Consider the following 10,983-nt stretch of genomic DNA (forward strand, 5'->3'; position numbering starts at 1 on the left):
CACCACAGTCACATCTCCACAGACACTCACATGTCTGAGCCGCTTCCACCAGTCCTCCTCTGCAGACGCACTCAGAAAGGATTACTCTGGGAAAAAAACCAAACAAAACATCACTGAGTTACTTTTGTCCCACCTGCGCAAAGGTAAGCAGCTTTAATTGTTTTACTGGCACAGAGGCAGGGAAGTGTTACTGCTGCACACTCAGGACTCAGGTTGTGAACATATCATGACTGAAAATGTAAGATCGAAGTATGAATACGTGTGAAAGTCTGCTTTGGGGTGAGAGGATCTGTGCTAAAGCAGTGTTAATTCTCAAGGAGTTACACTTTTGAAAAAAGAGAAATCATGAAAGTTTAATTTGCCAAATACATGTATTTAAATGAGTATCAAAGAAAAAGCAGTGAGAGTCAGTTCACCTTCGAATGTGTTTATTTATCTAAAAATTCAAAGCTTCATGTAGACTTTATTTGTTGTTTCGTGGTGCGTTTGAGCCACAAACTGCTCACAGGATGAGAATGATTAGCAGTAGGATGTGTGTGATGGAGAACTTCTTGAATTGTGATGCTCTGACACATCGGAGTCGGAGCAGCTGCCCGTCTTTGTTCGGTCATCAGGAAGAGATCCTGTGCTGGGGTGTGTTACAGGACACATTCCTCATAAGTACGGCCTCATTTTTAGTGACTGAGTCTTCAGAGGAGCTCGACTTTTGATAACAATGAAGTGTCAACTGATTACTATTGCAAAACTAGTGATTCAGACACACTGAAGTGTTGTTACTTTAGTCATATAAACTGAAATGCTGCAGAGCTGCTGTTTTTCTTTCTGGGATGTCACTGAACCCATGCTCTTAAATAAACATGCAAATTACAGAGCATCTTCCTCCCACTAACTGATGGAACTGGATGAGCAGTAATTGACTCACTGAAGGTGGTGGTGAATTACATTTTTTTTCTTACACAAAAGCTGCAGGGAAGTCGTTCCTTCGTGTCGTTTGTTTCGCTGCTCAGAAACAGACTGAGTGACGACGCATTCAGAGACACGTGTTGGCTCCACAGCCCCTCGCCGAAGTTCGGAGTACAGATGGATCTGAACTGCTTGGCTCTTCTCCTGGTGCTCGGCTCGCTCCACAAGGTAACTGCATGATGCGCCACACCGTCACTTCCCTGCACATCTGTTTGAGGCGCTTTCAAGCTGGTTTCATGACACATAAATACACAAAAGTCAGTCTCAAATTTCACAAATTTGTGCAAGATGTGAAATATCGGTTTGCTGATCATTTGGAGAATAAGGAGAACAACATGGGACCGTAAACCACACCCTGTGGAACACCGCACGTCAATATAAATTGATGTAAAAGCAGTTACTCACAAGAATATGTCCACCTCCACTTTAATTCTGCTTTGTAACATTTCCTGTCGTTTCTCATGCCTCCGTGTCTGTTTACACCCTCAGCTGGCGGTGTCGGCCACCTCTGAAGACAACTACAAGGACCACCTGAATTACCTGGCCGAGCACCAGTCCACCAGAAACCTGATCGCAGTGGCACAGTACGAATGTTTCCAGAGGATTACGAAGGAATCACATCGCAACTCAAGACCAAACGGTGAACAGTCCAGCCTAACCCTAACCCTAGCCCAAAGAAGGTTATTTACAATCTGAAAATTTCACTTCCACATGAATTATTCAACAAAATGTAGCAGTTTCAGTCCTCTTTCATTCATGGTTTTGTTTGAAACAAACTCTGAGTGCAACTTAGTCCCTGCACTGTCTGGCTAATTGTCGCTTTTGTGGAAGAAACTGAACAAAACTGTTTATTATTCATCGTAGCTTCTTTGCTGAAATAAGACCAAAAGCAGAGTGAAATAAACGATGAACCGCATTGGCATCAGCAGGCCTCCTGACCCGTGCACGTGGTGTGCTTGCAGGGCCGGTGTGCAACACAACGTGGGACGGCTGGCTGTGCTGGGATGAGAGTGAAGCCGGACTGACGGAGCAGAGCTGTCCAGACTACTACAAGGACTTTGACCCTCGCGGTGAGGAAAAAACATCCCGCCTTTTAAATTCCAGCAGCGTGCTGCTTCTAATAGTGACGTCCTGCGTCCAGCCATGGCGGCCAAAATCTGCACAGAGACGGGCGAATGGGGACGCCACCCGGAGAGCAACAGAACCTGGACCAACTTCACCAACTGTAAAGCCAACATGACGCATCAGGGGGCGGTAGGAGTGCCACAGCACAGCCGGTGTCGTGTACGCCGTAGAGGTCGGGAGCGGCTCGATCATAAACCTGCGTGTTTCTGCCTCCTGCAGCAGGCGGCCATGACGCACTTCTACCTGGTGATGATCGGTCACGGACTGTCGCTGGTGTCGTTACTCATATCGCTGGGGATATTCTTCCATTTCAAGTGGGTTCCGCTGTGTTTGCTCATGTCTGGACCACCACCTGCACGGCCTCATTAAATCTCTCCTCGTGGTGCCTTCAGGAGCCTGAGCTGCCAGAGGATCACGCTCCATAAGAACCTCTTCCTGTCGTTCGTGCTGAACTCCATCATCACGGTTGTGTGGTTGACCACGGTGGCCATGAAGCGGGGACACACGTACAACGATTCAGTGAGTGTCCCAGCGGAAACAGCGTGAATGCTGGGAGACCTGTGTGTGTGTAGCGCGTGTTTCTGTGCCTCCAGGGGAGCTGCAAGCTGGTCATGTTCGTGCACCTGTACCTGCTGAGCTGTAACTACTTCTGGATGCTCTGTGAGGGCATCTACCTGCACACACTCATCGTGGTGGCCGTGTTTGCAGAGAAGCAGCACCTGGTGTGGTATTACCTGCTGGGCTGGGGTAAGAGATTTTTATTATTTTGTTTTTTTCCTGCACGCGTTAACATGCCGCCTCAGTCTGGAGACACGAGCGTCACTGACTTGACTTTGCAGGTTTCCCACTTGTCCCGGCGGTGATACACTCCATAGCTCGTCACTGCTACCACAACGACAAGTGAGTCCTTGTCACCCCGCCAAATGTTTCTGATGACTTGAGGCGTTTTTCCGCTGGTGTGAATCTGGTCGATACTTTTGCAGATGCTGGGTCAGCTCCAACACCTCCCTGCTGTACATCATCCACGGGCCCATCTGTGCTGCACTGGTGGTGGGCATTGTCTCTCACACACACACACACATAAGCACATCTGACACAGTTCAAGAAACTGATCTTGGGTCAGGAGAATGATCGTTGTTTAAAAATTCTACCTGCAACAGCCTGCATCTCTGATGTCTACTGATGTGTCACACAGGTGAACCTTTTTTTCTTGCTGAACATCGTCCGGGTTCTGATCACGAAGCTGCGAGTGACCCACCAGGCCGAGTCCAGCCTGTACATGCGTGCGGTGCGGGCCACCCTCATCCTCATCCCCCTGCTGGGCATCCAGTTCGTCCTGCTCCCCTACAAGCCCCACGACCACTGGGTGTCCGAGATCTACCTGTACATCATGGACATCCTCATGCACTACCAGGTAGCAGAACGGCACAGCGAAGCCAAACATTTTTCAATTCTCACGCCAACAAGAGGATCCTGAGCCAAATGTTGAGAACCATAATGTTAGGAGAGATTTTCTTTATTCAGATTTATTTTTTAATTTTGTTTGTTTTCATTGCAGGGTCTCCTGGTTTCCACAATATTCTGCTTCTTCAATGGCGAAGTGCGTAATGAGTCTTTTTTTTTCTTCACAATGTTGTGGGTGGATTGATCCAAATTTGTGAATTCCCTGCATACGTTACCTGAACAGACCTCCCTGCTCTTCCACCTCACAGGTGCAGACTGTTCTCCGGAGACACTGGAACCTCCAGCGCATGCAGTTCGCCGGCACCTTCACCAACGCCGACTTCTTCCGCTCGGCGTCCTACGTGGCGTCGTCGCTGACCGAGGTGCACCGCTGCTACAGCATCGAGAGCCACACCGAGCACATGAACGGGAAGAGCTACTCGGACATTTTCCGCTCGGACAGCCCCTTCGTGTGAAGGAGGACTTTTCACAAAGACCGAGCACAGACTTTTTCCAATGTTCCTCCCAACCAGCCTGGTCAAACAGCCCGACAATGTGGCGCAAACACGAGGAGACAACTGTGGATTAAACCTGAAGACTGAGGGGCACTTTGAGGTCACCGGGGCAGTTCGGGAATGTCTAAATTACTAAATAGATGGACACTGGTTGGCTGGTCTGTTCTGACTAACCCTTGCAGAGGAACACTGGAAACATGCAGGAACTTTTTAAAGCCCCCGTAGAATTTGTGTGACTAAAGTCGGTTTGGAGAAAAAAGGCTTGCTTCAGCACCACATGCAGTAGTTTCACCTGGGTGTGTTTAATTGTGAGGTTCACCGTCATCCTACCCAAGGGTGGTATTGACTTGGGGGCAGTAATTGTTGATTAATGCACATTTAGTGGGTGGAGTCACAGACGAAGATCCAGGTTTTGCTTGCTGGAATAGAAATGAACCCATTGCAGGTTCAAACCTTAGGAATGACTATCATGTGAAAATACAACAAAATGGTCCTTTCAAAACATAAAAACAGAGTTAATACATAATTAGCTAAATGCCATTAGCTTGAGTTAATGGTATGCTGAAACGAATGTAAAATATTACGTCGATTAATATTTATGTCCTCGAGGTGGGAAAGTAGGAGGGAAAAGTCGCCTCACAGTTAAATACACTTCATATAAATACCAGCTTATTTTGCTAAATGCTATTCGCTCCCTTAGAATAAGACGGATGCTTTAAACAAGCTGAACTCTTCTTTCATGTAAATTCTCTATTTTCTCCTGTTTATAAGTTAAAAGAAATTGTCAGGAATATATAAGGTCGCGATTCCTGTTTTCATGCTTTTTTGTAAAACACTTACATTTTTGAAGCCCTCTTTTCTGGAGAGAATCTTTTTTTTAAGCACTTCTTCCCTTTTGTTCAAGCTGAAGAAAAGAAAACCGTGACCTGATTTCACTCTCCACAACCTCGCTCTCTAAATGCTATTGGCTCCTTTTGACTTCAAGGTATGAGGGGCAGGTCGAGAGCTGAACTCTTCTCAGACGCAAATTATTTATGTTAGAAATATAACATATGTAAAATGCTGTATTTATGTTATATTTCCTGTTTACTAAGTTAAAGGAAAACAAAATGAGTTGACATTCACTGGTTTTACACTTCTTATCTGATCATTCCAAAATGCTGGAGAGTATTTGTACATATTTAGTACAGCTGGTTAAATCTTAGAAAAACGAAGGGAATAATGTCATTTTAGTGCTTTTTTTCACTTGAATTGTGACTGAGTCTGACTTCACACTGATTATCACCATCACATGCTATGAATTGGTCTTTAATGTGTAGATGAGTATTGTGGCCCTTAAAGTGGAGGTTTTCCTGTCAGGAGTGAAGAGCTGCTGGTTTCAGCCTCCGGAAACAGGAATTACAAGGAGTTTTAGTCCATTCTCGACCAAAAAAGAAAGAGTTCACTTTGGCTTAACGAAACAAGAAAAGAATGAGTTTGAGCGAACAAAGTGAATGGTGTGGTTTCCTCAGTATTTCTGTTTCATAGTTGTGTGATATAGATCCCCACTGCTTTGTAAATAAAAAGAAGCTGTTTGGTTCCAGAGAACGAGTGGGCTCATTTCCCCGAAAGACAAACAGAAGAAACCGTCTGAGTGTCTCTCGCTCCGTCACATATGGTTAATGAAGGGTGGGATTTCCTTGTATGACCTTTCCCACTCCAGTGAATATTGTTTCCAGACAAAGCCGGGCGTGTCGCTGTCTGCCCCTCCACTCAAGCATGTGTAGATGTGAACAGGTACGAGGAGGAAATCCCAAAGGAAAAGAGCCCTATCTGCCCCTCTGAGGGCAGCATCCATCAAAGCGAGCCGGCTGTAAATGCCCCGAGCTGATCTGCAACCACAATACCAGAACTTTCTGGTCACATCCAGATCGTAGAGCATCTTCCTCCATTAAAATGTAGATTACAGTTCATCTTCCTGGCGCTGATGAGCTTAATGAGCAAATCAGCCATCGTCAGACAAGTAACTTATTACTTTTATACAGCATTGAAGGGTAATGTGATTTAGAAATGTTTTAAAGAAGTAACTATTAGCTGAACAAGTTTCTCACAAACCATCTGCTCATGTAAACAGTTTTTGGGTGCTGTTGACTGAACCATGCGGTGGTTTTGCTGAGGAGGAAAACAGCAGTGAAAACATGTAACCGATCTGAGCAGAGGTGTTTGTGTTGTTTACTGATCACAGCAGCAGCGGGGAGCTGCTGTTTACCTCGGTGGGAATCGGAGCGGTGGATGTGTTGCAGGCTTCCTGTTTCTAAGAATACTTTTCCATTGAACTCTTGATCCATGTGCTTCGGCGTGCTGCGAGCAAAAAACACTTCCTCGCACTCATGACTAACTTGTTTACTGCCTCCACTTCCGCATGCTTCCACTGGAAGCTGCAGCATCCAGCCGCTGAGGGCTGTGCAGACGGAGACCGCTCTGGGAGTCTTTCAAGGACATTTTCACAGGGCAGGAGACAGCAGCTCTGCAGCCATGTGCAGGGAAGTGAATGTCACAGCAAACACAGAACAAGATCTACTGAGTGCATGACACTGCTGTAGGACAGATAGTATGCGGGGATCAGTGCAGACTAAAGTGTCCTGCAAGACAAAGAAAGTGTTATGAGGGTTTAGGGACGGCAGATTCTCGTCTGATGGTGGGGCTCAGACTTATTAAGTGTCAAACCAAAGACTTTTCCTCTCCCAAAGCTTGAAAGTCTCTACTCCTCATTATAGGAGGAGGAATGTGGGGAACACATACAGGAAGGAGGCATCACGCCTCCGCTGTGATTGGCTGAGAGTAGCGCAGTGATGGAGCAGATGGTTCAAGGAAGAGTGTGTGACTGGTTACCAGACGACAAACTCCTCTCTAATCCAAAACATGCAGCAATTGTTTACTGTTGTTAAAGAAGAAGAGTGAGTCACATTTAAAAGAAACACACATTAGCATTATACACAAACACACACGCACGTATAGTATATACGAGTACACACATTCTGAGTGCTTCTCTCTTGAGGAGAACAATAAATGGAGTTCTTGGCTGCGTTTTCTCCCTGTCTCTATTTCTGTGTGTGAGTGTGTGCTAGGTTTGCCCAACCATGTGGACGTGACCCAGGTGTGGGTGGGACAGCAGGAAGCCCACTGATGAATAGCAGGGTCACGAATCATCGCAGTGATGTCACCGTTGGGTGTCTACTGCTGCCCATGCACCCCCCTCCTCCTCCACACACACACACACACACACACACACACACACACACACACACACACACACACACACACACACACACACACACACACACATTCCTCTGTTCTCCTGTAGAACAGCTGTGAACCGTTCAGTGGAACATCGGTGGATCTTCATATTTTTGTCCACTATTATTAACTGGGAAGTAACAACAAAGTCACAAGCCAAGTTTCTATCTCCACTCAATGTGAGCAGTAACAGAGCCTATTCAGGTCACACATGCAGGCCCGCCCCTCCCTACACGCAGAACACGCGCTGTGCGTTGGGCCCCGCGATCCATGGGGGGCCCCATTTTGCGCAAGTGAATTGAATTTCCCTCGGGATCAATAAAGTATCATCATACTCTGCAAATGCGCAAAGGATGCGCATGCATTTTGCCGAGAGGCGTGCGTAGAGCACCGCCACCAAGTCAGCCTGAGGCAGGAGAGAGAGAGAGAGAGAGAGAGAGAGAAAAAAAGAGACGAAAGCACGAAGCATCACCATCTGACCAATCAGCGGTCAGATGGGCCGGCAGGCAGTTGTTTACAGGTAGAGAGTGGAGAGAGAGAGAGAGATGGCTTCCAAACGTCAATACAATAATAATAGTAATAATAATAATTATTATTATTATTATTATGTTATTGGAAGGGGGCCCCCAAAATAAAATCCTGCTTAGGGCCCCCACTTGGCCAGGGGCGGCCCTGCACACATGGGTTAAACATACAGGAGTTATCAAAACAAAACACATATTTTCATTTAGAAGACTAATTTTGGACTAACATTGGACTTTGGTTAAAGGCTATATATTTTCTTTATTTTGGGTATTTATAAATGAAATCTGGGCTTGATTTAGGACTAGATTAAAGCTTGTTTTCGACTGGTTACAGGCTAGTTTTTAACTAGTTTTTACCCACTTCACGTTAATTCTTGCCCCCCCTCCTTGGCCCCTAAGCAACATGATTCCACAGTCGCGGTAGAAGTGAGCGTGGTCTTGGTAGGAACTTTCGTACACTGTCACGGCAGCACTGCCGGACACTTTACCTGGAGCACCACCTGCGGCAATGTGTTAAAAATTAACAATTAATTACTGGTAAGTGATAATATCATAACACTTCCACACATTTATTAATGACAAGTATCTCTAGTCTGTATAATTGCATACGTTTAATATGTATAACTGAGTTTATATCGCGAAGTATGAACGTTAGCGTCAGCTATGTTTTTAGCAAACATGTTAAGCTTCGCTAAAGTTTTACCCAATTATTGAAGCCTTTATTGTGTTCTGTATTATTAGATAAAGCAATTTAATTGAAGCTTGTAATCATTTAACTTGTCTTAAACGACCGTAATGTTTTTATGTGATGCATATTGTGTGTTTCGATTTAACGGGACGCAGAGCATTGCGCTGGTGTTACGGATTAACTGGTGTCCCTGTTGACTGGTGACCAACTTCCTTTAGTTTCCGGTGTCGTTGCTTGTAAATAGAAAATTATCATTGTATAAATTCACTTGGGAAAATAAAGATAATGTGAGAGCACGCAAGAATTAGATTGTTTCTAGTTTTTAAACAAATGAATGACATGAAGCCCAGTTGACTCTCCAGGTAAATTAATTCATAACTTTGCAGAATCTGATGCACATTATCACTGAACATGTCTGATATTTCATCAATATGTTTGTTTTACTTCACCTTTATAAACATCTTTTTCAGCTTTGGCATGAGTGGTCAGAAGTGTCATTTTTTTTAAGCATATTGTCATTCTTGATCATTAAATTCGATTATTATAAGGACAACTGTTTTAACTAAATTACTCTGCTTGAAGACTTTGATCAACATTTATGTTTTATTCTTTTAAACAGACAAAATCAAGACAATGATGGACCATCCAGCCAGAGAATACATCTTTGCCCAAGAACACTCCAGGCCGACAGTCAGAGAAGCTTTGAATCCTACATGCAGGTATTTGGACTCTAAAGCACAGAGACTATGTTCTCATAACTTTTGAGTATTTGTAATCTGTGTATAGTAAATCTGTATTTATAGTAATTGTTGTCTGTGCTGTTTATATAGATGATTGTTTTTTAATGTGACACACATTGTTCTTATAATAGTGATTTATGTGTCACCTCAAGAGAAGTACACACAGTATTTCATCCTGTTCACCCCGCTGAAATGCTTCTGGCTCTCCCAGTGTCACTCAAAACCTGTTTTTCACTAGTTTTGCTTTGTGTCCATATGGAGAGTCGACACCTTTGGTCTTCTACTAACTATGTCCCATAATGGTACCACCACGAGTCGAAATGAAGTATTCTACGTTTTCATATTAAAGTGTGATGGCCAGTTGGAGCAGATTGAAGCGAACTGGTCCGTGTGATCCAGGTTGTTTCACTTCCTGTCGCGCTCATCTCGCGTTAGAAGAACAAGATGTCATTGTTAATCTCTTGAAGTGTTTGAGCTCATGTCCACTGGGTAAACCCTTGAGGGTCTCCTCCCCTCTCAGAGCTCGCCTCTCCGAGCCTGCTGGAGTCTGCGACCCCATGATGACTTTGCAGCGACGCCCAGATCCGGACTTGGGTGTCTCTCGCTCACTGAGGAGCCTCCATGAGATTTCCCAGCTACACCTTTTCCTTCCTCTGCACCCTCCAACCTCACCACACCCTCACCGACGCCCCCTCTGAAAACACTTAAGAAGACCGGGAAGAGACCCTGAGAAAGGTTCAAACTTCTCCCACAGTTGGCAGATCAGAATCGTTTTTTTTCTCTGTAAACAAAGAGATAAAGGTTGCCGGTGGGAACCGGCCGAAAGAATCCACCCAGTGGATGCTAATCTCTTTCTTCATGTCACGTCTTTACACCTTCCAAAACCCAACCTGTTGGAAACCAGTGTCACCACATTCTGAAGACTGGGTTTAAAACAGCATCATTAACAACTCAAGTCTAAATACTGCAGAAGCAATGTACAATTATTGGAGAGTCACACACAAAAAAGAGCAAAGAATCAGATATTTGAGTTAAAAACTGGACTCAAACTATTTGTACTGAATTGCTCCCCCCTGTGAGGACAATTAATATTGAGTATTTGCAGCCTCCCCCCTCCCTCACCCTCTCTCCTCCCCCGGGTGAGGTCGGAGTTGATCAAAGGGGAAACTTTAACTTCCCACCTTTCCCAGATCCTGGGAGGAGTCAGCGCCTGCTGCAGGCTGCACAACAATGGCAGGAAATGGGCAGAGGAGTGAGGGACTTCCTGTTCGCTGAAGAGGAGCGCCGCTGTGGTTTGGGGAGGGGGGGGGGGGTATTTCTCGTATGGGCCGAGGAACAGGACTCTTTAAAACTAAGAAACAGGCGCCTTATTGGAAAGGTTTTTTTGTGTACAGAAAAATGTTCTTTGAAACTTTCCATCTCTTTCAGCACACTTTAGTCTGCACTGATCCCAGGATGTTCTCTAATACTGAACAGTTCCTGTAGGAACCCCCTCTGTTCTGCTCCTGCTATCTGTGGAAGACCTTGAACACTTAAATCTTTATACTTGTTGCCTCATGACTCGACGTTGCAGCCAAAAGCAGCACAGTGGGACATTGATATTTATTACAATATTCAGTGGGAAGTCAGGCAACAAGCTTCCGTTCTCTCCTCATGTCTTTAGAGCACTTATATCACTCACAATAATCTATTCTGGTCTGTAGTTTTCA

The 10,983-nt window shown here is 45.0% G+C and overlaps 1 protein-coding gene across 3 annotated transcripts; it reads left to right on the top strand.

The window, feature by feature from the left end:
* Positions 1 to 25: 25 nt before the first annotated feature.
* LOC308147728 (calcitonin gene-related peptide type 1 receptor-like) lies at positions 26 to 5,633 on the top strand. 3 transcript variants are annotated; one of them, XM_080520047.1, is made up of 13 exons: positions 26 to 143; positions 1,056 to 1,131; positions 1,453 to 1,603; positions 1,926 to 2,033; positions 2,105 to 2,217; positions 2,308 to 2,402; positions 2,481 to 2,607; positions 2,682 to 2,835; positions 2,928 to 2,988; positions 3,072 to 3,138; positions 3,284 to 3,502; positions 3,647 to 3,688; positions 3,801 to 5,633. In XM_080520047.1, the coding sequence occupies exons 2-13, from the start codon at positions 1,081 to 1,083 to the stop codon at positions 4,005 to 4,007; spliced, it is 1,395 nt and encodes a 464-aa protein (XP_080376173.1). In that variant the 5' UTR covers positions 26 to 143; positions 1,056 to 1,080; the 3' UTR covers positions 4,008 to 5,633. The 3 variants fall into 3 exon arrangements, with proteins under 3 accessions (XP_080376173.1, XP_080376171.1, XP_080376172.1); XM_080520045.1 differs by having other exon boundaries at positions 2,105 to 2,402; XM_080520046.1 differs by lacking the exon at positions 26 to 143 and having other exon boundaries at positions 1,044 to 1,131; positions 2,105 to 2,402.
* Positions 5,634 to 10,983: the final 5,350 nt, after the last annotated feature.

This window comes from Blennius ocellaris, assembly GCF_963422515.1.
Source record: "Blennius ocellaris genome assembly, chromosome: 24".
NCBI lineage: Eukaryota > Metazoa > Chordata > Actinopteri > Blenniiformes > Blenniidae > Blennius > Blennius ocellaris.